Source organism: Eremomyces bilateralis (genome assembly GCF_010015585.1).
Source record: "Eremomyces bilateralis CBS 781.70 unplaced genomic scaffold P152scaffold_7, whole genome shotgun sequence".
Lineage (NCBI taxonomy): Eukaryota > Fungi > Ascomycota > Dothideomycetes > Eremomycetales > Eremomycetaceae > Eremomyces > Eremomyces bilateralis.
In genome coordinates this window covers 1,182,134-1,209,146 of record NW_022985073.1, presented here as the reverse complement: position 1 = coordinate 1,209,146, position 27,013 = coordinate 1,182,134, and the positions used below count along the sequence as shown (strand labels likewise).

Here is a 27,013-nt window from a genome sequence, read left to right as displayed (position 1 = left end):
GTTATCGGCAGACGCTTCGATCCGCGCTTGAGCGCAAGGGGTTCAAGGAGTGCTGTGCTACCTCCCATTTCACGCCTTCTCTCCCTTCTTCGCCCATCCCAGCATAAGCTCGATCTCATCTGTCAGCGACATCTCCTCCCCATTCGTGTCCCGCGATTGCTCCCCCTTACCCAGCTCCAGCTCCTTCTCCACGCGCGGCGTAGTCTCGCTCTTCACCTGCTCCAAGATCCTCCCCGTACTCGACATCGCGTCGTCGGGTCTTTCGTATTCCTCCTCGAGGATCTCCATCTCCGCGGGGATGCCCTGCGCGATGCAGTTGTTCCGATACATATATAAACGAAGTCGATAGACCTGGCGGTCCCAGCTTTCCTCAACGAGGCGGAGGGCCGCTTGGATGTCCTGGTCGGAGAAGCTGATGCTAGAGGACTGGCGGCGGTGGGAGGGGCGGGCGGTGCGGGCGAGCTTGGTGCGCACGGAGGACTTGCCCGGGGTGTGGGCGACGGCGTCGTCTTGGATGGCTTTGACTTGGGATTCGGTCTGGCGGAGGGCGTCATCGCGGCCTTCTTGCATCTCGGGGAGGTAGAGGATGGAGGTATTGCGGTAGAGGGTGTTGATGAGGTCGGTGAAGCCGGAGAGGGGAATGGCGTTGTGTTCGCAAAAAAGGTATTGGAGGGTGTCGTTGATTTTGAGGACGTCGGCGAGCGTACTGGCCCCGGGCAAGCCGAGCATTTGGTATTGGATGGACAGCGATCGGAGGGCCTTGTTCTCCTTCAGGCCGTGGAGAGCTTGGTTTAGGCCGACTCCGAGTTTCGATGTCTCCAGTTTCGAATCTTCTCCCGAGATGTCGAGGCTGACAAGGGACGTGTTGTATTTAAACAAAGCCTCCAGGGCATTGCAGGTCTCGTCCGAGGCGTCATGAGGCAGCTTTGCCTTTGAGATATCCAAGGATCGGATCGTTCGGTTCTTCCCTAACGCAAGGATCAATTCGCGGAAGAGGCTTTCGTTCTCATATTCCAGGTATTTTATGGTAAGATTCGACGGTGCATGTCCGTTCGATATGGCCCAAGATAATAGACGGTGGTCCTTTTCCGGTCGGTTCTCGCTCAAGTCAAGGTGTAATTCACGCTCCGACCCTTCTTCCTTGGTCATCGCAAGGAGGATTTTAGCCATTTCGCCCCCAGTCATGGCAGTGTGATCGAGCCGTAGCTCTTGCAAACAGGAAGACTTGGGACTTTCGAGATAGCTGTGGAAGCCGTCAGATCAACTTTTCAAATGGATAATGCAGAATACTTACACAGCAATGGCATCAAGCATCGCGCCGCTGATCGGGGATCCGCTGAGAGCAAGTTTCTGAAGGTTCCACTTCATAAGAATTTCCGCGGGTATCAGTGCCTCATTGCCACCCGTTGTCGACAGGTACGATAAGTTCAGGCTCCTCAGGTATCCAAACACGCCGATCTGGCCCTCAAAGATCGCGGGGCTCAGCCGTCCCGCGCTGCGGGAGAAGTCAATCGACTCTAGCGTATTCTCCTGTGCGCGCAGAGCGTCCAGGACTAGCGACAAAGATCGGTCGTTCAGGCCGCAGTTGCTCAGTTCCAGCGCACGGAAATGACACGCTCGGTCGGCGGCCGCGTCCACGATATACTCGATATCGAGCTCGCCCAGCTGGATGTTGTTGAATCCAATCCAATCCACATTGGTCAGCTGGGTCTTGCACAGCGGGATGAGCGCCTCCACCAGCGCGCAGCCGTCGTTGGGCTGCTGGTCATCATCGCCCGGTTCACGCGGCACTTGCTTGATGCAAGAGTCGAAATCGAGGCCTCGTAACTTCGTGTTGGCCATCGCCAACAGCCGTGTCTCGGAGACTAACAGTGAAGAGGCCTGGAAATCCTCCTGCAGCGATGGATAGGCGGCAAGGGCGTTTCGGGGTATGCACATATAATCCGTACCATATGGATCATATATGCGTCGGAGCGGATCAAGGGACACCTTGGCAAAGGATATGCTGTTAAAGGCTATGTTGTACCGTAACGCGCGCATGACGGCCAGAAGCTCTAACTCATGATAGGCAACTTTCGGGGCTCCCACGGGTGGAAGGAGCTCGAAGCATTGCGTATTGTCATATCGCTCGGACACTTGATATCTGTCTTGCCGTTAGAAGGGTTGAGTGAAGCATATTACAAGCTGAGGGATAAAATCAGGCCATGGATTGCCACCGTTGACGATTAACTTACCGGATATGCGCCGGGTCAGTGCCGTAGGCCACACAATATGCTATCAAGGTCCTTTCGAAGGTTTCCGCCGTGGATAGTTGTAGGTCCTCGAGGGTGACCAGCTTCTCGTTCATTGACGGAGGCAGCTCGAGAGCATACGGCTTTTCGACCCATCCCGGCCGCAAGCACCGCTCAACATGGAGCAACCGGTCCACGATATCAGGGGCCGCGAGGGAGGCGAGGTGGATGACTTTATTGGCCTTCAGAGGCTGCCTTCGCAAGGGTCAGCATCACGCCCGCGGAGGGAAGCAGCTACGGGGTGCAAACCTGAAGGAGAGTTCGAACGGATCCTCGGCCTCAAGAAGGGAGACGGCCGACATGGACAGGATGCCGAAGGAGCCCTGGTTCGACGGTTGGTGAAGCGCTGGACTGGACGATCGGTTCGGCGATTTAAACAGGGGTATCAGGTGGATCTTATGCACACCAATGACGAGAAAACACACGGTCGAGACAATCTTGGACAGGTCGTCGGCGGAAGATCGGGTGGATGATTTGCCGGCGGGGCGGACGACGACTTTATACACGAGAAAGTGAGACGGGTCATAATCATTCTCTGCCTCCACAGTCCTGGCTGCGAGGTTGAGGTTGTACGGACTGATGGGCTGATCATCCGCGATGGAGACCTGGGTGGCGGCGCTTTTAATGGCATAGAACCACGCATCACGGTCATTCGGGTCGTCAAATTGTAACGTCATGATAGAAGCCTGGTTCACCTCTTCGTCCAGACATGCCACTTCAATCGCGAAGTACGGCTTTCCGTCGCCCGGGTTGTACACGGCAACCACTTGACGGAGAGATATGCCGTAGTCTTTGTCGCCCGATGCTTCCGAAGTGAAGGATTGCAGGTCATGCAATGACCCACCTGAGTTGGTTGAGCGATGTCTAGCGTATAGGCCTTTGCCATTGGACGGTGAAATTCTACAACATAGTTAGCAAGTAGAGGCACAGCTAACTATGGTAATGTCATGCATACGAAGGAAACGTATCTGCGGCCTTTTGCTGGCTTTTCACTCGTACGATGTGAGTCTCAGTAAGCACGAGATATTCCCTCTTCTTTCGAAACATTGAGCTGCTCGTTTGAACCTCTCCATGGTGGAGCACTTCTCGGGACGGTGGTATTGCATTCTCTCCGAGTGGTGTCCAATGTATTGAAGGTGTAATGCTCGTTGCTGATAGGGGTTCCTCGTAATGGTCCAGGGAGCGAAGCGAACGGAGCGACCCGAACAGCGACGCGGGCCTGCCCTTGGGTTGCGTCGAAGGCCGACTAGAGGCCATGACTCGGTCCAAGGAATCCCTTTCATGATCGGAGGCCTTCAAGGAAGGGTTTGAATCCGATCGCGATGCGCGAGGGTTCTTCACCAATTTTTTGGGCTTGGCCTCCTGCTTGATCTCGTCCTCCGATCCATTCGATGCAAACGATGCCAGCGGCATCATGCCGAGGATGCTCCTCCTCTTCCTGCCATCTTTGCCGCTGTTGCGGAAGGACATGACGACCCTGTCACGCTCTTGCGTGGTGCCGCCGTTTCCCCCTCGAAATCCGTATCTCGGAAGGGTACAATGGAGAGAATTGCGGGACTCGCAGAGACATAGATCGCGGGGTCCGAGGATGAGACTATCGTGTGTAACCGATTGTCCTCAGAAGTCAGGACCTCGTGTTCATCCGCAAAGATATCCAGCCACTTGAGAGATTCATATGTCCAGATCGTATTCTCAGCACTGGAAGCATGTCTCCGGGTTGTCCGATTGCCAGATACTGGAGCGAGGCGCAGCAGGGGTAGGAATTGATCCCATCACAGCAGCGCTCACAGCTCGAAATGGGATCTGGGAGAGGAATAAAAGAGTGAAGATATGAGCCGGTGAGGGCAAGGGAACAATCGAGTTCTTTCGGTAGTGACAGAAAGTTAGTAGCGAGAATCTAGCATCGTACGTAGGCTATCCCGGAGTGGCGGAGTCGGGAGTCCAGTGTAGTGACTAGATCGCGTTGTGTTGTTGTGTGACAGTGTGAGGTCATCCAATTGTGCAGGGAAGTTGTGCAGGGAAGTTGTGCAGGGATCTGGTTTGCGCCTTCTCTCCAACTCCGACATGGGTGATGGTTTTTGTTCATCGCCATGTCTGATGTCTGGTCCAGCCATTGAAAGAGTACCACAATATTACAATTGATAGGAGGAATCACAGAGGGTGTGTAAAAGACCTGATCGTGGTCCATTTTCCTCGTCGCTCTTTAATCATTTGTTGCATTTTCCATCTTCCAGTTCTTTGCTGTATTCTGTAATGGACTAATCCCCTCGACTTCCTGCGGCCCATCCTACTCCCTCCCAACCCGATACGATACCCTCTCCTCCATGCGCCGATTCCCCATATACACTCCGCTCTATGTTCAATATCGAAGTGCGTCTTGCACGACAAGCAAGGGTTACGACACTTCAATCGATCGCAAGACACTATGTCCAAGTGTCCAGATCACATAGCACACCGAAGGAGAGCGAAGACAATGCATCCACCGGGGAAAAGTCTCCTTCCCCGAAGAATGGAAATAGGTCGGGGCGCGCGAAACTCAAACCCAACCCTAAATCTAAGACGTTCGTTCGTCGCCTTACTCCTTCGAACCCGTCGTCACTTGTCTCCTCCCGATCTCTCCCCCAACCACCCAGCGCAGGCGCAAGTACAGTACCGAGTCGACTGGTCCGCCGAAGCAAAATAAAAGCCAAGTCTAGCACCATTGTGCGCAAGACTGGGACGGAACACAATATAAAAGCAAGGTCTCGGAAAGTGTGGACGGCCAGAAAGGATACCAGTTCTCCAACACCGGGGATTCGGATCAGCTATTCAGGTAGAGGGAAGGGTGGACCGGTCGATTCAGACAAGGTCGCGGAAACGACTGAGCTAGCCGTACCTAACTCCCTGCCAAACAGCGCTCCCGCAAAAGCCGACGAGAGCGGAACCGAGCCCAACCCTTCAAATGGTGGAATTAAGCTCCGATATCGACTTCGACCAGGAACGGAGCCTCCCATTTCCAGCGTCAAGCAGAAGCCCCGAATCGAACGGCCTAGAGGACATGTTACAATCCGGAAACATCGTGTGTCGACTCCTCGGATTCGGACGTATCCTATAGGGGGCTCGCAGGATCAACCGCAGATTCGAAAGCTCTTGATCGCCCATGGGGAGGAAACCTTTCATTCCCATCGAGCGCGTCCGCGGCTCTCGATGAGAAACCGGGGGAGCACAGATTTGGGGGATACGCCGAGGGTACTCCTACCGCGCGAGGAATTGCCTTCCTTCATGGGAACGGATGATGCGCCCAAGAAGAAGGTTTCGAGGAAAAACGCCAAAGCCGGGTCCAATCAAGACGTTGCGGTTATCACTAGAGAAGGTTTCCAGCTGACGCGTGAGTGGAGCATCATCCTTCCATGTTGATATGTCACTAAACATCACAGATATCGATATCGGGTCATCTGACGCTCCAGGCCTTGCCCATGGATTGGACCGCGTGCTTTTCAAGTATGGTCTCGCATTATCATACATTCCGTTTCGATGCTAACAGTATGTAGCCCAGGAGTCTATTACCTACAAGATCCCCGCTCCCGAGTGTACAATTTCGATCCATATCTGCAAAAGATCATGCCCGCGAAGGAGTTCAACTACGGTGCACTGACCAAATATATCGTCCCATCAAAAGATATGACCTTAGCACATCTTGCCAAAGAACGGAATCTCCGATACTACAGCTCCAGCTCGAACATGACCTCGATTCTCGAACACCTTCATTTCTTGCTGTCCCAATGGCGCGAACTCAACTTCTCCATGCTTTCCAAGAAGTTCGAAACCACCAGCAAAAAGTTCTCCAAGTTCTCGCGCGGTCCGACGACGGTGTTTCTCCGATGGAAGAACGGCGTCTACGCCGTGGATAAGTCAAAAGATGGCCAGACTCCGAACATCTTCGGTCTCCTGGGTCACTCGCTGGAGAAACTCCTTGTCCTCCCCGCCGACGACTACGAAACCTACCGAAGGACCAGCCCCGCACTGTCGAAAGGCGTCGACGAGGTGCCTGAAGGCTACCATTTCAGTTCGAGCGATAAGATCTTGCTCCGCTCGCAGCTCGACGCGAAAGACCCGCGCATGCCGGGCACCGGCGTCTTCGACCTGAAAACCCGCGCGGTGCTGTCCCTCCGCCACGCCCCCAGCGAGAAATTCGAGGATTATCTGGGGTACGAGCTGCGGCAGAGCCAGGGGAACTGGATGTCATACGAGCGCGAATTCCACGACATGATGCGCGCCACGATGCTGAAATATTCGCTTCAGGTCCGCATCGGACGGATGGATGGCATCTTCGTTGCATATCATAATGTCGAGCGGCTCTTTGGGTTCCAGTACGTCAGCCTAGCGGAGATGGATGAGGCTATTCACGGGCAGCAGGACCCGTCGCTTGGGGACCAGGAGTTTGGGATGAGTCTAAAGGTCGTCGATGACATTTTCGACAAGGCGACGGCTCGATTCCCGGAGCAAGTAAGTTTGTGTGCGCTGATATCCTGTGGCTTCGCTGACGACCGCAGTCCATTCGCCTGAGCTTTGAAACACGAGAGGGCGTCGTTCCTTTCATGTATGCATTCGCGGAGCCAGTCTCCGAAACCGAGATCGAGGAGATCCAAGGCGCTTCAGACCAACGGCAACGGGAATATGAGGCGTCTTTGTTCGGCGAGGATGTCGACAGCGAAAAGAGCATCGACGAAAACGAATGGGCCAAGATTCGGGATTCCATTGAGGATGCGTTGGAGCAGGAACAAGGAAGTGACGAAGTCACCGAAGAGCCGACTGTGTCAGATGAGGCTCCAAACGATGTGCTGGAGGAGGATGTTCACCAGGTCGCACCCAACGCAAAACGTGGAAAGAAGACGTCTTCTCCCGAACAGCAGGCGGAGACGCCGTTACTAGGATTCACGGTGACCGTCCGAAACCTCGTCAACGGCTTCCAAGTCGACCGACCGGTCGACCTCGCCCCCGAAGACTCCTGGAAAGTCGAATACGCCATCACAGAACTCAAGGAGTCCTCCGCCCGACGCTACTACGCCCTGCTGACGGCCCGGCGGCAGGCGTTGACGCGGGGCAGCGTGGACCGGCAGGAGGACCGGTTCTGGTTCCGGCACATCCGCCACTACGTGGAGGAGAGCAAGAAGTGGCGGCGGGCGCAGGATCGGATTGATGATCGGAAGGGGACGGTTGTGTTTAGGCCGACGCATCCGAATGTGTCGGCGCATACGTTGCAGGAATTGGGGAAGGCGAGGGAGGATAGTGTGGATTCCTATATGGCGTGGCTGTATGGGGAGAAGAGCTGAGGACTCATGGCGGTTCCCTTAGCTTTTTGTGAATAGATCGGGGAAGGCGTCCGCATAGGTGTGCGCATGGAGGGTCTTGGATACTAGTATAGTGTATAAATAGTGTTCACTCCACCTATGGTTGTATGATAGAATTGTTTAGGTTTGGTATCCAACGAATAATGGAAAGCCATGTACACTTCTCACGTCACATTTTGATATTGTATAACGTACCATAGATCGGGGTACAAGTATGCATTGGCATGAAAGACGCAATATCAGGAGGCGCAGATGATCTTGTCCGAAGTTAGACGCTGAGTAAATGGGGCGGCTGTCAATTGTCATTGGCTGTATCCACTCTTCTGGAGGCGTAATCCCATAAGCCAAGTCAACAATGAACCATGAAACTTAGCCCATAGCTATTTATTATCGCTCGAAAAGTAACATCGCCTGTTATTCAACATCATCATGGAAGACACCTGAATTGACGTATTCACTGATTATTCCTGTGCGTTGGTTTGGGAGCCTCTGGCGTCCACACATTTGTTCCCTCCCTTTGACCAGCTGTCCGTAGAATATCGCAATGTCCATCAAACCACTCAACGGGTGGCGGCAAACACAACCATCTAACTCTTGCACTGGGGGCTATTAGGAATGTGATTCACATTGTTAAAGAATCCCCGTTTGGTCTTCTTCCCGTTTTATCAAAGCCGACATCGCCGCACCAACCTAACACCTTGGGGCTTGGGGCTTGTCCTAAGCATCATGGTGTCCGACGAGAATGTCGATATGGTCAAGGAGATCACCAACCTTTCACGAGTTGATGCTAGGCGACTTATTGAGGTACATTACACAGAGTACATGAACTCGTCGAGCCAAATTGACACTGGCACTAGATCTACAATGGTGACCTGGATGCAGCCGTCGTCCAGTTCCTGACGAACGGCCAAGAAGCGCTCGTAAGCCAACTGCCATATTGATTTGCGGACTTTGGCTGACCCGTTCCCAATTTCAGGTTAAAAAAGACACCGCATGGGACGAAAGTGCGTTTGCACAAGACCGAGATGGCGGCACGGAGACCAACGTACCTTGTGAGAAACCTCGCTGCCCTTTCGCGGATCAATCGACTAATATTGTGATTCATTCCAGCCTTTCAAATCGATTCATCAATGCCGGATTTGATCCAAGTCGATCCGAATTTGTCCGCCATGTCGCGGCCGCCATCAAGAGTAAGCTTCAGAGATGGAGCGACTGAGATCTTCCCAGGTAAAATGCCCTGACAGAATCCGAGTGCGTAGAACACTCTGCTTACTTTCGTGGATGCAGGGCCGGAGGATTTTATGGGTGAGCAAGAGAGCGGCGTTATTGGAGGAGGGCAACTCCGCCCCGCGACGCAAGCCAATTATGACAGCTCCAAATGGGCCTTAACGCTACATGGAGAAATCGACGATCCCGATCCGCCTGACCGTAGAAAGACGGACGACGAGCCGACTTTTATGAAGCCGAGACACGATGATGATCTCCTCCCGAACTTCGTCGCCATCGTGACGCACATTCCTCTGGTGCGAAACATCGTCTTCTCCGGACGTACGGGCGTTGACTACAGGGTCTGGGCAAATTGGTGGAACGGAAGTATCAGAGAGGAGGAATCCCTCGAAAGCCTCATCGATCTCAACGATGAAGAATACGATGACTGGGAGCTTATGGCCGAAATTCAGCGATTGTTCGCTTTCGCCGAACTGACCATTCGATCTTACGGTAGTGTCGAGAATCTAACCAGGATGAGATCTTTCCAGAATCTTCCTCCGGATTCGGATGGCCCGATACTTCCCTCCTTTAAGCAGTTCATGCATAGTTTCGAGATTTCGTTCAGTCGGTTTCAGGCCGATCTGAATCTTTCGCGGCTATTCCGAGCCGCGGTCGTCAAAGAAGAGGATGGCGAGACCGCACCGTTTTACACGCTGGACATCGATTTGGACGACCTGGATGAAGTGCTGGAAGACCTCTATGATACGTTAGATATGGTCTTCTGGGCCAGCCCGGATTCTAACTTCGAGGTGGCCTCCCTGAGCGAGGCGCCCAAAGTCCTCACCGTGCAGCTCACACGGAGCAGCACGAAGACCGACGGCCTGGGTATCAGCATCGCCGAATATCTCTACATGGGCAGATATATGACGGCAAACCAGGAAATGGCCCGAGCCGTCCGCGACGCCATCTCCACTGCTCGAGCGGAAGTTAAGAAGCACGAGAAAGAGCTCAAAAAGCTCTTGGAGTTCACGAAGAAAGACGGGACTGTCGTTCCTGATATGCTCCGAGTCTTCGACGACGTCTTGCGCTGCGCCCCCAATCGTTCGAATGTCTCCGAAGTGGTGCCTCGCGTCAACGGGTTGAAAGACCAATCCATGTTCGACGAACTGGACAAGGCATATCAAAAACTCAAGGCGAATGTCGAAGGTAAGCTGTCACCGTCGTACTTTGTTTAACAACACTAACTTTCGTAGCTGTGGAATTGAAGAAGAAGGGAGTAATTGCCACAGTGGATGACCATCAAAACTGGTTAAAGGCCGAAGAGAATAAATCCCTACCGGCCAAAAATCGCGGATACCAGCTCCGAGGGGTCATCATGAACAAAAACACGACCTACCTCGCCCAGGGGTTTCGGTCGAAAGAAGAGGCAGCGCAAGAAGACGACTGGGACCCGAAGCCAACTGGACCGGAGTGGTGGAAGTTTTATTTTGGAACCGCGGGGACAACCTCTTGCGACGTACGTGTAGTCATTAACGCTGGTCTGGCTTGATGCTAATCTATCTGCAGCGGGTTGATGTATCCGATGTACTGAGGGCCGCTGAGAACGACAGCAAGAATGTCGTACTCGTCTATGCTAGCGATGATGCGGTCGATGTACCGAAGCTGACACCCATCCCCGAGGCATTGAAGGTACGTACCTCAAGCGTCACTCCCATCCTCGCATTAGACAAATCGGTGTCCCTAATTACTAACCTTTCCGATCACCAGGCGTTCGTCGCCTTAGACAACAAAACTTTCGAAAGGGAAGTCCAGACGCATGTAGACAAGAATCGGGAAGCAGTGCGGAAAGATCGAGATACGGAATGGAGGGATTTCAGGATGATTCCACCGTCGAAATCCGACGACGACATGTGGACGAACTTTATCAAATGAGGTGACAAGGTCCCCCACTAACGCGATTTCCGTGAGGGTGTGTTCGAGAGGGTATTTAAGCTACCGTAGCCAACTAATAATTCGATGAAATATCAAATCCATCCACATTTATCTGACATCTGTATCCATAGTCTGTACTTACGTATATAGACGCCATAGTAGTATAGACAGTACGAGATTGTACCACTGGCATTCCGAGAAAGCCGAACCGCGATAACTCCATTGATGATCAACATTCCCTATAGCGATCATATTAAGAACCACTCTGGAGTTTGGATGCTCGTGTTGAGGATTACTAATTCAGCCCGAAAATAAGCAAAAGAGGTCCGATAGCGGGTCTGGAACCAGCCAAGTAAACCTGGGACCCCAGGCTGGCGGCGTTGGGGAAACGGTTGGAGTCAAAAGATCCAGAGCTAAAGAGACACCGACGCCATTATTGGTCACCACCTGCAGATCATAGACAGACTCAGTATTTCATAAGCAATAGATTGGCCGCCTTGACTACCGCAACTAACGATTCTGAGTATTATTATTCTTCTTTTCACCTCTCTTCTCCTTCTGACTGTATTTCGACATCTTCTCTTTACCGTGAAGTCGTCGATATTCGTCTAGCCCTTCTCCAATGACCGCGTTTAGCGACCTCCAGACTCCGTTTGGCTCCGGTCTATCGTCGTCCCCCCGCCCTCTCGACCCCGACAGGTTCTATCACCGTCTATCCCAGCCGCTATGCGGTAACATTGAGGGCTGGGGCCCTCTGAGTCCGTTCCGATGGGACCTCACGCCATGCTTCCTGGATGTTTGGCTCGCGGTGGTTGCGCTGGGAGGGATACTTGGGGGCGCGGGAACTGTCTGGTGGATGGTGAAGACGCAGCCTACCCAGCCTGTGAAGCGGGATTGGCACTTCTTTGCGAAACTGGTGGGTTGCGTGTAAAGCGATCTGGTATGATGGTGCTAATTGTGCATTTAGACGGTCATTGCTGCGCTCCTTGCGGTCCTCTTCGTGACGTTGGGCCTGCAAGTTCGAATATACGGTGCTGTCTTTGTCGGAGACATTCGATTCTGGACCACCTTGCTCTGGATTCTATCCGCTGGAGTCATCTTTGCGGTGCAATACATTGAGCATTGGAGACTCCGCTACCCTCATGGCTCCGTCCTTCTCTACTGGCTCTTCCTCCTGATCGTCATTTCGATTAAACTCCGCTCCCTCGTCGCTCGCGAGATTTACCGAACCAACCTTCCCTACTTCATCGTATTTTGCATAGCCGTCGGGCTTTCTGCAACCGAGTTCGTCTTAGAATGGCTGGTACCCAAGAGATTGTCGGCGTACGACGCGTTGGGCGACGAGGACGAATGCCCCTTCGAATACGCGACGATCTTTTCGGCGTTGACCTTTAACTGGATGACGCCATTGATGAAAGCGGGATATCAAACCTTCCTCACACAGGACGACCTTTGGAACCTTCGCAAATCGGACACAACGAAAATGGCCTCCAATACCTTTGAACGGGCGTGGAAGCTGGAGTTGGAGCACAAACGCCCGTCGCTATTCATGGCGCTCGCCCGGGCATTTGGAGGACCGTACCTTGCCGCTTCGGGGTTCAAAATCTGCAGTGATGTCCTGCAATACGTCCAGCCCCAGCTGTTGGGCCTGTTGATTGATTTCGTGGAGTCCTACGACCACGTCGACGACCACGTCGACGACCGCCAACCGACCGCTCGGGGCGTCGCGATCGCGCTGGCGATGTTCGCCGTGTCTGTGGTGCAGACCACCGCGCTTCACCAATATTTCCAGCGATCGTTTGAGACGGGAATGCGGATTCGCTCGTCATTGACGGCGGCAATCTACTCGAAATCCATGCGACTCTCCAACGAAGGTCGAGCGTCCAAATCTACCGGCGACATTGTGAACTATATGGCCGTGGATGCGCAGCGTCTCCAGGATCTTACGCAGTTTGCACAGCAGCTCTGGTCCGCCCCGTTCCAAATCGTTCTCTGCATGGTATCTTTGTATAGAGTCGTTGGATTCAGTATGTTTGCCGGCGTTGCTGTCATGGTCGTGATGGTCCCGGTCAATGCGTTCATCGCTCGGGTGATGAAGCGCTTTCAAAAGGTGCAAATGAAGAACAAGGATGCGAGAACACGGATGACCACTGAGATCTTGAACAACATGAAAAGTATCAAACTGTACGCGTGGTCATCCGCCTTCCTGAAGAAGCTCAATGTTATTCGAAACGACCAAGAGTTGGTGACACAGCGGAAGATTGCATTTGCGCAGGCCTTTGCTAACTTTACATGGTCCTCGACGCCCTTCATAGTGTCTTGCGTGACCTTTGGAGTCTTCGTACTTGTTGAAGACAAGCCGCTTACTGTCCGAATCGTCTTCACAGCACTCACTCTCTTCAATCTCCTCACTTTCCCGCTTTCGATCCTCCCCATGGTTATCACTCAGGTTGTGGAAGCAACTGTGGCCGTCGGGCGACTCACGGATTTTTTCGTCGCGGAAGAACTGCAGCCGGATGCTGTGAGAGTTGAGCCTGCGGTTGAGGACGGGGGTGATGAAAGCGTGCGTATCCGCGACGCGACTTTTACATGGAACAAGAATGAGCCGCAGAACACGCTTACAGATATTAATTTCTCCGCTAATAAGGGGGACCTCGTATGCGCTGTGGGCCGCGTGGGTGCGGGTAAATCGTCCCTTCTGCAATCTGTCCTCGGAGGTCTCTGGAAAGTGAACGGAGAGGTCATCGTGCGAGGCACGACGGCCTACGTGGCACAGACGGCCTGGGTGATGAATGCATCGGTCCGAGAGAACATTGTTTTCGGATATAAGTGGGATCCGACGTTCTACCAGAAGACCGTCAAAGCCTGTGCTTTGGTGGATGATTTCAAGACTCTTCCCGATGGCGATCAGACGGAGGTTGGCGAGCGCGGGATTTCATTGTCCGGCGGACAAAAGGCACGTCTAACTTTGGCGCGTGCAGTCTACGCAAGGGCAGATATCTACTTGCTTGACGATGTTCTGTCGGCGGTGGACCAGCATGTTGGACGACATTTGATTGAGAACGTGCTAGGCTCGAACGGCCTACTGGCTGGCAAAACTAGGATATTGGCGACGAACTCCATCCCAGTGCTCAAGGAGGCGGATTTCGTCGTTCTCTTACGGGAAGGCAGGATCATCGAACGAGGATCGTACTCGCAACTGATGGCTATGAAAGGTGAAATATCCAATCTAATCCGGACAGCTCTTGACGGAGACCGGGGTGTGGAAAGCGGGTCAATGAGCCCCGACAGCGAAGAGACGTATGTCTCCGGCGCATCCTCGGACGAAGACAACGACGAACTCGAGGCCAGCCAGGAAGGGGTCGGACAGCTCACATCTATACGAGTGGGTGCAAGCAGGCTGCGGAAGTCGAGTATGGCGACACTGCGTCGGGCCAGTTCTGCAAGCTTCCGTGGCCCACGCGGGAAATTGGCTGACGAGGAGGGGGGCCTCAAGAGCAAACAAAACAGCGAAACCTCCGACCAGGGGAAGGTCAAGTGGTCGGTCTACCTCGAGTATGGCAGAACCTGCAACTGGGTTGCGGTTTCTGTGTATCTCGTCATGCTCGTCGGTGCGCAGACGGCCAACATTGGTGAGTATCATCTGTCGAGTCTGCATCACCTGCCCTGTTAACCGAGTCCAGGTGGAAGCGTCTGGCTCAAGCGATGGGCCGAGATGAACGGAAAGACCGGCAGGAATCCGGAGGTCGGCAAGAATATTGCCATCTACTTCGCTTTTGGCATCGGCTCCTCCGCGTTGGTGGTTCTACAGTCGTTGATTCTCTATGTCTTCTGTTCCATCGAGGTTGGTTCCCTGTTCCTGTCTAATAATTTTTTTCACACCGGAAACACAAACCGTTTTCTCAAGTGCGAATCATGTGGCGTTTGTTGCTAATGCGGGTCTATTTAGGCGTCGCGCAAGCTGCACGAGAAGATGGCGTACGCCATTTTCAGATCCCCAATGAGCTTCTTTGAGACCACACCAGCTGGCCGAATTCTCAATCGCTTCTCCAGGTACGTCTACTGCAAAGTCTGGACAGGCTTCGTTTACCGTCTTGACACCATTGGCTCCTCAACATGCATCCTAGTATTCTGCTGTGGATAGTTGAGTTCCTGCTGACCAGTTAAACAGCGACATATATCGTGTGGATGAAATTCTTGCGTAAGTCACAGCATCCCCACCCACGTGGATTTCGCTCACCAACCGCAGTCGCGTGTTTAATATGCTGTTTGTGAACTTTGCTAGAGGTATTGTCCCACTCGCCACGGTTTCTTGTGTTTCCAGGCGCTAATTGCTACAGCCGCGTTCACACTCGCTGTGATCTCCGTGTCGACGCCAGCCTTCATCGCGCTTATCGTCCCCCTAGGCGCCCTCTATCTCTATGTGCAACGGTACTACCTGAGGACGTCTCGCGAACTGAAACGGCTGGACAGCATCAGCCGGAGCCCCATCTATGCACACTTCCAGGAATCGCTCAACGGTCTTAGCACCATACGCGCGTACCGCCAACAGAAACGATTCTCAGTCGAGAACGAATGGCGGGTGGACGCCAATGTGCGCGCGTACTTTCCTTCCATTAGCGCGAACAGGTGGCTGGCAATTCGATTGGAATTCATCGGATCGGTGATCATTTTAGCTGCAGCGGGCTTTTCGATCATCTCCGTCTCAAGCGGCAGTGACCTCTCAGCCGGTTTGGTTGGTTTGGCGATGTCATATGCTCTGCAGATCACACAATCCCTGAATTGGATCGTGAGGCAGACGGTGGAAGTCGAGACGAACATCATTTCGGTAGAACGAATCCTGGAGTATGCGAACCTACCCAGCGAAGCGCCAGATGTGATCATGAAGAACCGACCCCCGATCAGTTGGCCTTCGCAGGGAGCCGTCTCTTTCAAACACTACAGCACAAGGTACCGACCAGGCTTGGACCTGGTTTTGAAAGATATTAACCTCAACTTCAAATCCCATGAGAAGATTGGTGTGGTCGGAAGGACCGGCGCAGGCAAAAGCTCGCTGACCCTTGCGCTCTTCCGTATCATCGAGGCCGCTGAAGGAAATATTAGCATCGATGGCTTGAATACCGGCTCGATTGGACTTTTGGATCTGCGGCGGCGTCTTGCCATCATTCCACAAGATGCGGCACTCTTTGAAGGGACGGTTCGTGACAATCTCGATCCTGCACATGTGCATGATGATACCGAGATCTGGAGTGTTCTAGGTGAGTCTAAGTGAACGGTTTAAATCACCGACATGTTAATCAAGAGCAGATCATGCCCGTTTGAAGGAACATGTTTCTAAAATGACCGGCCAGCTTGATGCACCCATTTACGAAGCGGGTAAGTTTCTCCTTGTACCCTTGCGTTTTGACCAAGCAGACATAGTGGCTGACACCAGCCTTCTTCTAGGGTCAAATCTTAGCCAAGGACAGCGGCAACTTATATCTCTTGCGCGCGCACTTCTAACGCCAAGCAATATTCTGGTCTTGGATGAAGCAACGGTAAGGGTGCCAAACGTGATCGACCTTTAATCCATGCGCTAACCTTGGATGTCCCCAAAATAGGCTGCAGTAGATGTTGAAACCGATCAGATGCTGCAAACGACTCTTCGCAGCAATACCTTCAAGGACCGGACCATCATCACCATTGCACATCGGATCAATACCATCTTGGATTCCGATCGCATTGTTGTTCTAGATCAGGGTCGCGTGGCAGAGTTTGACACTCCTTCAGAGCTCGTCAGGCAAAAGGGACTGTTCTACGAGTTGGTGAAAGAAGCAAATCTTCTGTCGACACTGGCGTCCATGGAGGGATAAACGAGGTGCTTCTTTTCCCCGTCACCGGGTCACCGGGTCACCGGGACCCAAGGGTGAAATCGCAGCAGCAAGTGGAAACCCATGTGGCAGCGGCTGTTTCCCTTGGGCTTTCCAGCGGAGACGGAGCTTCCCTAAGCCCTAATCGCGAACAGATACATCTTGGGATGAAAGGGTTGCGTGGCTGATGCACCTTGTTGCTGGAAATAAAATAGGAAATAGATTGGCGATGTTCAGGCTTGATACTTGCCTTGGCGGCTATCGCACCGACTCCCAGGACCAGTGCTATGCCACATGCAATCCAGCAGGATCGCAAATGGGCCAAAAATATGTATATCGCGAACGGAAACCTGGCTCCTGGAAAAGGGGGCGGAATTCATAGACGCTCCACAATAGATCTAGATGCTCCGCGGATTCGCTACGTACTCCTTTCTCCTCACTCTTGTGGAGACGTGGCGCAACGCCACAACGTTTCTTCTTTCATTGTCTCATTCTCGGGCCCACTCCTGTACCCCTCTGGTTGCCTTTTCTTTCCCACAGTTGTGAACTAGAGATTCACCCCACAACTGAACAATGACAACCATGGTGCTGGTATGGAGGAGGGTCTAGAGCTCCAATGATAGGCTAAAATGCTGTCAAACACAAAAAGCACCAGCCTCAAGGATCACCCCTCGAGAACGTCTCCAGCTGACGGATACCGTTGTATGGAATACCGCGCACTACATATGCGGGGGAGCACCTCGCTTAGACGTAAATACGAACTTTGGCCAAAAAGACTGAAAGATGAGCCGGAACACGCTCTCAATTTCACATATACTGGGGCAATCTTCACCATCGGTCAATCGGCAGATCCGACGCAACTAGACGAGGCCAACTGCCGTCGGGGACGGCAATCGATCAACCCGGCAAATTCCTTAGTAAGGTTCAAGGCGCATCTGGCCGCTTTTCACGGGCAATAGCAGCAAACAACGGAACCAAAACAATCTGCAGGTGAATGATGGCCAGTCCTTCGAGTCAGTAAGACTGACAACTGGATTTTCGACACCCGGTTTCCGGGAACCCAACTATTCGGGCATCTCGATTGCCCTTGATCTTGAATCTTGATCGACTACATGGGACGAAGTCGGGATTGGTCGATCTGTCGTCGCTTATCGACCACCATCCGCAACTCAATCCCTTGAGCCGGTAGGCCTTCGATATAATCCCGAGCCCCCGAGGAACTGGTAAGTTCATGCCCAGAGGGAATAGAGAGGAGGACCTGGACTGCAATCCGTTGCAGGTGCCTTATCCAGCGCTCGTCCAGCGTCCAGGGAGGGGTAATTCAAATTTGGGTAACAGGGAGTCGACCACTGACCTGGTTCTGTGCGGGAGCCTTCAACAGGAGTGGCGCATTGGTGCATTGGCGCACCTAACATCTCCCCGGCGTTACACAACTCACAGCAGTCTCTGCGGTGATAGCCGCCACTACAAGTCGGGGAGATCCATCCGCCTTGGCTACTGGGGATCGACGGATGTGTTGCATATACCGTAACTGGTTTCGGACTTTCGGCAGGGCACAGTGCCGGGAAGCTGTGGGGCCTCCCGTACGATCTCTGCCTTAGCGCTGTACTGTCGCAGCCGAGATGGAGATGGTAATGCTTTGTGGAACTCACGCAGTGGTAGCGCCCCAAATGCCCGACTTAACCACTCGCAGCTCTGATTTTGACTTATGTGTAGCTAGGAAATCTGGAAATCTTCAAGCCAAGGGCTCGCTTGGAGTTGCAACATGGGCACTCGCAAGGTCCACTGTTCCAGTCATCCTCCAGCGCCACGCCTTCATTGAGAGTCCTGGCGTTCTGGGCGCACTACCATGATATTGATCTGCTTTTTGCGCAAGAGATTGAAGTTGGTTAGAGGGGTTTCCGCGAGAGTTAGCGCGACTCTAAACCCTTGTTTGGGCTTGAACGTTTTCCCCCCATCGTCATTCCTCAGTCCGTTGTTCTTTTTTACTTGGATATTCTCATACTAAACTTCATGTATCTCTCCGGTCGTCAGTCACTTCTTGCAGGAACAAGGCTTTTGTCGTCTTCCAATCGCATCGACAGGGTCAACCGTTGGCTCACCCACGCTTCATGTACCCGCCCCTCCATGCAGCCTCGATGTCGTGTCTTGCAGCATCCGCTTGTACTGCAGTTACCCTTTGCCATATTCAGGTAATGGGCACAAAATGTCCCCTTGCGCGTCCAATCCTATCTCGCCAGTTGCTACCACCCCAGCAACACACGAAGGTACATCTGGCGATGGCGAGGTGAACCGTGTATCACTTTCTCAAGCATTGGGGGTGGGTCCAGTCCAGCGTAGATGCTGGATGCACTGCTTTCAGCAAGCCATTCATATAGCCTGACCAAGTGCCGACTCAAGGGAGAGTCCTGTGGTCCTCCATCAACCATACGCTTCCTCAAATCCATTGCACATAACAATTGTCCGACGAGGATCTTTTAGGGTTCTCTATGTCCTTCGCTTATTGTGCCTTCTTTCTTGTTTGCTTCCAAGTACGTCCGTTGAGTCCTTTCCGCACGCACGAGCATAATCTTACCCTGGTCCTTCTTCTTAATCTATTCATTGTACCCAAACCCTTACGAAATATGAACCTCTGGCTGCCTATGGAATAATCATCTGTTGCAAGGCCCAACCAAAGATCCCCTCTTTGGGACATTTCGGAAATCACCAGTCGTCTCGATGGCTCGCGGGACACAATCTAACGTTCCTACGGGCCCGACCAAGCGGAATACCAAGAGATTGCGGTGCAATTTAGACGGAAACGAGGGAGTACGACCGGGTTCTGTGTCAGGTCAACGGATCGGTCAACTTAATCGACGAGCGACTGCCAAGGTGCATGCACAACGTGTAGGGCGAACAGCTGCGGTCGCAACCAACATGGAACTAGACACCGAGCCGGAACGATTGGACAAAGTTGAGGAACGCAATGGCTGTCGAACGGAACCACAGGCGATCGGAAGTCCTGGTGGTGCGGGGCTTCGTGAACACAATCAATTGGAACTGTGCGTCTTGAGTCTTTCATTGATCATTCCAAGTCCGATTTGACTCTTTATTCAGTGGACAATTTTTATGATCATCCTTAATCGTGATAGTCTAACCCGAATCGTGCAGGAGCCCAACTGGTGAAGAGCCCCAAATTGAGGGTAACATCACTCGACTGCCCTATTCAGTCAATCAGTTGTCCGTCTCGGACCAAAGCTCGAGAAGTTCGAAGACTCTCAATAAGACTTTGTTAAAAGAAGTCCAGGAACTCTTTGGCGTCAATCCTGTCGAGATGAACGTTGCAGTTCGTGATGCACATGGGCGTGTTCATGTTCTGTCGTCTGGTTGCCCTCAACCGGACTTTGGCTACACGTACTTGAGCCGTGCTATGACATCCACCCAACCGATGGTCCATTCGTCTGGTAAGGCCCTTCCGTTCCTTTTCTCCAAATTCCCTCTCACATCTAGTCATAGGTTACCCTCTTGCCGCAGAACCAGCTCAAGGTAGTTTGGCGGCTGTGGAAACCCAGCTGGTTCCAGAAAAGATCCCATCTAGCAAGCCTAAAGGACGCCGCCGATCCAGTTCCAGTACAGACCTACCCATGGAAGGGGAATCCCGAAGAAGAAAGCAAGCTCGCCTTGATACGACTGTTGCTACCAAGACTGTCGATGCCAAGGCATCGGTCATCACGGATGAGGGCGAAGCTGAAGCTGAGATGTTCCTTAATCGAACACGATCCAACGGGGTTCCAGTCATGTCCATCCGGATTGGTGATGAAACTGCAGTTATTGCCTTCTACAGAGAAGGATTCGAATGCATCCAGCAGATGGCCGTGAAGATGATCCTGAAGGAGTGGATCAAGGCCACGGAACCCAAAAAGCAGACGAACTTCCCCTACATCTCGACCAAGAAGTTCGGCAAGAATGGAAAGGTCCCGCCCTGGTGGCCTGAACAGGTTAAGCACATGGAACCGGATCACCTGTGCAAAAAAGACAGGAACGAACTGGCTTTGCATATCCTCCGCAACATGCGAGCCGAGGAGATCCGCCAGCCGAGTTGGGTGGACTGGCTCAAGAAGTCCACGTCGAGCAAAACCTTCACCTTCGAGGGCGACAAAGGCAATATGGACAAGGCTGCCCAACGCGAAAAGATCCTGGGCCAAATCTACACGCTCGCCGGACGGGAGGAAGAGTACCTGAACGGTGATATTGATGGAGACACTACCGTTCACCTCGACGTCTTGCCTAGCTCCCTGCCTCGAATCCCGCCTCGAAGGAGGCGGAAGGAGTCTCAACCGAAACCCAATGAAGAGCCAGTGGAGACTGAGCGTGTCAAAATCCAGGAAGACACCATAAGCAACCCGCGAACGCCTTCAGTTGCCAGCGTTGAGCAGGAGGGCCGCCATCGGTCGCCATCTCCCCCCCCTCAACAGCCTGATACTGGTTTCTTCGTCAACCAGGACGAAAATATCGCGCCTATCACGCAGTTCCCGGCTGAATCCATGCCTTGGGCCGGTGAAGGGTTCGAGGCGGACTCAAAGTACGAACCTGACTCGATCACGGAGCCGCTTACTGCAACCTCATCTTTCATGTCTTTCGTCGAGCCACCGACGTGGACATACACTAGCCCAGCGCCCACTTCAATGCAGGGTCTGTACTATGCGCCGCCGACTGCCACTGCCGAGACCATCGGGATGGAGGATTCAGCGGCGGCCAACCCTATGGCTCCCGAAATGTGCTACGCGAACTCCAACGCGGAAGCCCCAGGCTTCGTGTTTTCACAACCGACTGGTTGGGAGTACGGCAACTACGTTAGTTGCGGCGGTATTGTTGGTGGTTCGGCTTCCTATTACTCCTGAGTCTTTGGAATCCCATCCACGTCCTGTCTCTACTGGTTGACTACACTCGCCTCGATCACCAAAGAGGTTGCTGCCTTTCCACAGGTTCATTCTTCGCTACGCCACGATACACGACGCGACGCGACACGACACTCTCCCTCGAGCTGTATCATATCGAATTTCCTTACGCCACGGCCCATCACGACTTTCACGACCTCGAACAATTTGTGTATTTCTGGTATAATACAGCAGTATGACTTACTTTCCGCGAGCGATGCATGCATTGAGTTTCAGCCGACATTTTGGTCCCTGAAAGTGCAGCCCTCCGCGGCCCTTCCGGCTCTTGATTCACTCCGTCTCTGATTTTTGCTCTTTAGCATTGCTGTTCACATCTCCGCTGCGCCCCACGCCGGAGCCTGCCGGTTTGCATAGCGGGTGTCGGTTGCATTTGCGTTTTTTTTATTTAAATTAAAGAACTCTTTTCGACATGGAAGGGGATGTCACGGAGAGACTGTTTTGCATCACACGGCGTCGACAATTATACAAAGACGTCTAGATGACGAGCTGCTAGGCTCTTGATTGCTTGCGAGAGCGAATTCAGCGCACCGGCGGTGGGAGGGGATGAGGTTAATTGTGGCCACTGAGCTCCCATGTGACCTGCATACCTTAGGTGCCTCCGTAATTAGTTTTCCTGATTCTGGAACAAACAGAACAATTTCACGATCAACAAATGTGTCTGCATCGGTGAACGTCCCCTATGGTACTGTGGTGAAATATGTCGTCCATAGCAATGGTGCTTGTAAGAGGTGCTCGAAGAACAATGGACGAAAAGCACCATACAGTTCTGCGGGACCAGAAGCTTGAATAGCTGGACATGGACTATTGTGACAATAAACAGAACTGACGTGAATTGGATTGAATGAATAGAACAAGAGAAACTTCCTTGATTTGAATCACAATCAATGAGTTCTGTTGACTGTTAATAAATATTGAGGCCTTGTGTCCTAAGGCATCTAATAATTATTGTCGACATGGAAATGAACTGGAGCCTCTGATTGGCTCCGACACGCCAACGCCCAGACGTCACGTCTCCCTCTCTTGGAGTCTCTCACTTCACTGAGTCGAACTCTCCAATATCTGGACTGACTCTCTCACATTCACTTAGATACCCCTTCACATTCCTGCTTTCACACTCATCATATTTCTGTCGCTGGTTGCAGGAACTTCGATATAGCCCTTCCACTTCTCCACTACTTCCGTTTGATTCCTTTTGCGATATCCCCGTTCTTTGTCCCTTAGGTGGTATTCCATTCACCCTCTTCTCAACGCGGCATCCGGACATCCACAGCTCCTCGACTTACCCTGCCGATATTATCTCGACTCGCACCTTTGTACTCGAACACACCTCTTCGAACGATCTTTTACATGCATTGAGTCCACCGCAAACATGTCGACGCCTCGACGGGGCGGCGGCGGAGGAGATGGGAGCTCCCGCGGACGGGGAAGGGGACGCGGTGGAGGAACGCTTAGGAATGGTCGCGCCGCCACGCCAGCAAGCGACGATGAATCCAAATCCCGTCTCGAAGCGCGACGAGTCCGGTTCGCGGAGGGCAACAACAATGCAAGACCAGCGCGCGGAGGTACTGCACAGCGAGCGCGACGAGGACGCGACGGCGTCCAACAACCACAACCAAGAACTGTTGCGCCTACGGCACCTACAACACTACATGCGTCAATGTCTTATCCGCAGAAATATGTGACGGTCAGTAATCATCTTTCTCAGCTGGTGACAATGCGCGCCAAACCGAAAGGCCGAAACACGACTGGAAACTAACTCGATACTCGGCTATTTAGCTCAAGCGGAAGCGCGAACATGAACGAGAGGAGGGCATCAAATCCGGTCTCATTGCCGATCCGGACAAACCCCGACTCCTATCCGAAGCGATCAAGCCTGTGGGCAACTGTCCGGACATGTGTCCCGAATACGAACGAGTACAACGAATCGTGGAGAAGGATGTTTGGGGCGCCGAAACGGTACGATACCCAATCACCGGCTGAGTATATAGTGTATTTGGTGTTTCGATTTCAAGGATGAATTAATTTGGCTTTCTAGGAACTCCAGGAAGCGGACGGGACCCTCAAGCCTGTGCCGGCGGAGCATAAGATGGTCAAGAAATTTCGACGTGCTGCTGCCGGCATGGATGAACAACTTCCCTCCGATTTGCGCCCACCCACGACCCTTCAGGTATGAATTCATGCTGCCAGAGATACTTCGCAGCTGACATGTCCAAGAAAACGGTCAGGTACCTGTTCTCCGATCTCATTGCGGAGTCAGATACCCTCGCATCGGTCCACCATTTCCTTTGGGATCGAACGCGTGCAATCCGAAACGATTTCTCGATCCAACAACTTACGAAAATCCCGGATGTCCGTATTGCCATCGAATGCTACGAAGAAATCGCACGATTCCACATCTTGTCTTTGCACCAGTTTGCGCTCGCTGAGAAGCCTTACGATCAATACGATTCCTTCCAAGAACGGCAGCAACTGGACCGGACTCTTCTCTCACTAATGCAGTACTACGATGATAATCGAGAACGATATAGGTCGCCGAACGAAGCCGAATTCCGGGCATACTGCATCATCTTTCAGCTACAAGCTCGCATTCCAGATTTGGAGGATCGAGTACAGTCTTGGCCAAGCGATATTTTAATGGACCGTCGAGTGCAACAAGCGTTGAAGCTGTACCACGCAGCATCCAATGTTCATAACCTACAAGGTCCCCTTGAACCCAAGTCGCGTCACCTGACGTCACAAGGCTCCTGGGGTCGCTTCTGGAACTTAGTTGCGTCACCTCGAACGTCCTACCTCATGGCGTGTGTCGCTGAGATATTCTTCGGCATGATTCGAGAGGCCGCTCTTCGTACCATCTGGAAGTCATACCGACCAGGAGGACCCAGAAAAATAGAGGATTGGATTGTTGAGGACCTGGAAGGTGCCTTAGGATTTGATAAAGAGGGGGAAGTTGTGCAATTCTGCGAAGGATATGGATTTGTTGTTGGACAGAGGGCGGATGGAAAGCGGTTTATTGACTTGGCATCGGTGCCAGGGAAGGTTTTCCCTAGTCCAACCGGGGGGATGCGAGATCAGAGGAAGTCTGTTCGATTGGTTGAAAAAAAAAGAATAGGGCGTACGCTCACCGCCGTCATTTATGGGCTGAGCGTCAAGGTAGCGCGTGACAAGGGAGAGGTCGATTCACTTGTGGATTCGGAAGAGGGGGAGCATGAAAGGGATGAGTTCATGGAAGACGACGGCAATTCGCTCTTTGTCAAGGATCCGGAAGGGAAGGCGAAAGAGAAGGAGGCAGCCACAGGGTTCTTGAATTCAGGGGCATCGGCATTCGAACCGAAATCATCCCCTGGAATATTCACCGGCGGAGGTCAACCTCCAGCGATTCCTCAAAACTCTGGCCTGAATGGGGTGTTTAATTCTCCTCAACCGTTTACGAGCGCCTTCGGCAAACCACAACCGTCACCTTCAGGGTCAGGGTCCTTTTTCGGAAGCCCCAATTCGCAAATGTTCCCCCCCCCACAGCGAAATCCTCCAGATTCAAGTACCAATAAATCGTCACCATTGGCGTTCGGCGCCCCGTCGGGTTTCAACCCTCCGAAAACGAGTGCCAATCAATCTACGAGTCCTTTCGCCCCGAAACCAGCGAGCCCAAATGCAGCAAACGGCATCTCGAAATCGACGGGAACGAACCAGTCTATCTTCTCGACATCAGCCCAGGCTCCATCATCGTCAGGGTCGTTTCAATTCAGCGGCGGCAGTCAACAGCAATCGCAGAATCCTACTCCACCTCAAGTCGCCGCTCAAACCGGACAGGATGATTTGGCTGCTCAACAAAAGGCAGCTGGACAGCAACGGATCGCGGAACAGCAGAGAATTGTCGAGCAGCAGAGAATTGCAGAGCAGCAGCGAGCGGCGGAACAAAAACGACTCGAGGAACAGCGCCGACAAGAGGAATTGCGCAAGGCGGAGGTGTTACGTCAGATCGAAGATCGACGGAAGGCTGAAGAAGCAGCAAAGCAACAAGTAGTCGAAGCGAAAAAGAGGAGGAAATCTGAGACTTATGATTATCTCGCACACGAGTTGGTCTTGAACCGCCGAGACGGGTTCATGAGGCAGTTTGTCGAGTTCATATCTGGACCCCTGATTACCAACGCGATGATGGAATGGGAGGATGAGAAATTATGTCAAGAGGCGGATGAATTCCGGAGCAGGAAGCTGGCAAAGAAATATGGCACGATTTGGCACCGCCTGTCCTACAGTTTGAAACATCGAAGACGCGGGCACGAGAGGAGGATCCGGATCAAGGAGGCAAGGATGAGGCGGTCAACCGGCGAACCATTGGCAAGCAGCATCTTCGCCGATAGTTTCCGTCGATCACAACCCGAACTCGACCGAAGCGATCATGGTGTCCACTCCGAGGGGAAGGATAAGGAGCGACTCGCCGGCTCCATCAATGGAAAAGCAAGCAGCACATCACAGCTCAAAGGCATCCTGAAAAACAGCGTCAACCCTTCATCTCGACCACCGACCAACCACCGCCGGTCCCAAACCCAACCCTCCGCCCACTTTTCTCACGCCAACTCCACCACATCAACCCACCCCCCCATCCCTTCCCCCCTCCGCAACGCCTCCCTCGGCTCCAGCACCTTCACACCCAGCTACCGCACCAGCACCACCAAAAGCGACTACTTCCGCCTCAAAGCCCGCGGCATCCCCCCTTCCCTCGTCGCCCAACCCCCCTCCCGAAAACGCAACTGGGACCAAGCCAACGACGACCCTTCTCCCACCCCAACCGGCACCCACGCCCCCTCCCCCCCCCGCAAACCCTTCCAACAAGTCCTCGCCGACGACGAGGCGCTCTTCGCGCGCGTCCGCACAGTCACTCAGGCGATGGACGACAGCATCGCGTTCTTCCGCGAGGAGCGGGAGAAGGAGGCGGCGCGGCTGCGGTCGAGCGCTGGGTCGAGCGGGGGGTATACGGGGCCGAGCATGTCGCCGTCGAGTGGGGCGGGTGGGATCAATGCGGGGTCGCCGCCGCGGAGCTTGCCGAAGTATTATGGGCGGGTGAGCAAGTTTGTGCCAAAGGAGGAGGAGGAGGAGGAGGAGGAGGAGGAGCTGAGGCCGCGCCCGGCGGATATGAATGGGAAGGGGAAGGAGAGAGTTCCGGAAGATCATCAGCAGCCGTCGCAGCCGGCTTCGCAAGGACAGTTCGTCAACCGGGTCCTCAGAAACGTGTCGAACAAGGCCAACCCGCCGCCGGCATCGAATAGCTGGCCCGCGTCGGGAACCGGGATGAGTGCAGACGATGCTATTGAGCTAGACTAGACGTCCCGCCCGCCATTGCACAAAACAAAGCAAGCTACGATACAGGAAGAGAAAGTAAAGTAATCCAAATAATACCAAGCCATCTGTGGCATCTTCCTTCCAGGGTGCCTTCAAAAACCACCTCCCCGAACGCCGTTCTCTCGGAA

General features: G+C 53.1%; 6 protein-coding genes across 6 annotated transcripts; 5 read left to right on the top strand and 1 right to left on the bottom strand.

Moving 5' to 3' along the window:
- Positions 1–69: 69 nt before the first annotated feature.
- P152DRAFT_395129 (RNI-like protein) lies at positions 70–3,548 on the bottom strand (the record flags this gene model as incomplete). Its single annotated transcript, XM_033676286.1, has 5 exons — positions 70–1,243; positions 1,295–2,143; positions 2,235–2,486; positions 2,541–3,191; positions 3,247–3,548. The coding sequence occupies 5 exons, from the start codon at positions 3,546–3,548 to the stop codon at positions 70–72; spliced, it is 3,228 nt and encodes a 1,075-aa protein (XP_033535162.1).
- A 2,140-nt stretch (positions 3,549–5,688) lies between these two features.
- P152DRAFT_394966 (Pet127-domain-containing protein) lies at positions 5,689–7,603 on the top strand (the record flags this gene model as incomplete). The annotated part of the gene is made up of 3 exons (XM_033676279.1): positions 5,689–5,771; positions 5,822–6,776; positions 6,824–7,603. The coding sequence occupies 3 exons, from the start codon at positions 5,689–5,691 to the stop codon at positions 7,601–7,603; spliced, it is 1,818 nt and encodes a 605-aa protein (XP_033535161.1).
- A 380-nt stretch (positions 7,604–7,983) lies between these two features.
- P152DRAFT_457890 (uncharacterized protein) lies at positions 7,984–10,868 on the top strand. Its single transcript, XM_033679328.1, has 8 exons — positions 7,984–8,425; positions 8,479–8,541; positions 8,598–8,673; positions 8,732–8,848; positions 8,909–10,036; positions 10,084–10,346; positions 10,397–10,519; positions 10,598–10,868. Exons 1-8 carry the CDS (start codon positions 8,348–8,350, stop codon positions 10,760–10,762), a joined length of 2,013 nt encoding a protein of 670 aa, XP_033535160.1. The 5' UTR covers positions 7,984–8,347; the 3' UTR covers positions 10,763–10,868.
- A 363-nt stretch (positions 10,869–11,231) lies between these two features.
- Positions 11,232–17,063, top strand: P152DRAFT_457888 (multidrug resistance-associated protein 1). The gene is made up of 10 exons (XM_033679327.1): positions 11,232–11,678; positions 11,730–14,394; positions 14,446–14,606; positions 14,712–14,815; positions 14,934–14,963; positions 15,012–15,049; positions 15,103–16,020; positions 16,070–16,138; positions 16,208–16,299; positions 16,363–17,063. The coding sequence occupies exons 1-10, from the start codon at positions 11,385–11,387 to the stop codon at positions 16,612–16,614; spliced, it is 4,623 nt and encodes a 1,540-aa protein (XP_033535159.1). The 5' UTR covers positions 11,232–11,384; the 3' UTR covers positions 16,615–17,063.
- A 2,168-nt stretch (positions 17,064–19,231) lies between these two features.
- P152DRAFT_323137 (uncharacterized protein) lies at positions 19,232–21,791 on the top strand. Its single transcript, XM_033675219.1, has 3 exons — positions 19,232–19,652; positions 19,762–20,054; positions 20,107–21,791. Exons 1-3 carry the CDS (start codon positions 19,330–19,332, stop codon positions 21,489–21,491), a joined length of 2,001 nt encoding a protein of 666 aa, XP_033535158.1. The 5' UTR covers positions 19,232–19,329; the 3' UTR covers positions 21,492–21,791.
- An 809-nt stretch (positions 21,792–22,600) lies between these two features.
- Positions 22,601–26,867, top strand: P152DRAFT_481606 (uncharacterized protein; the record flags this gene model as incomplete). Its single annotated transcript, XM_033681830.1, has 4 exons — positions 22,601–23,232; positions 23,325–23,504; positions 23,584–23,715; positions 23,763–26,867. Exons 1-4 carry the CDS (start codon positions 22,918–22,920, stop codon positions 26,865–26,867), a joined length of 3,732 nt encoding a protein of 1,243 aa, XP_033535157.1. The 5' UTR covers positions 22,601–22,917.
- Positions 26,868–27,013: the final 146 nt, after the last annotated feature.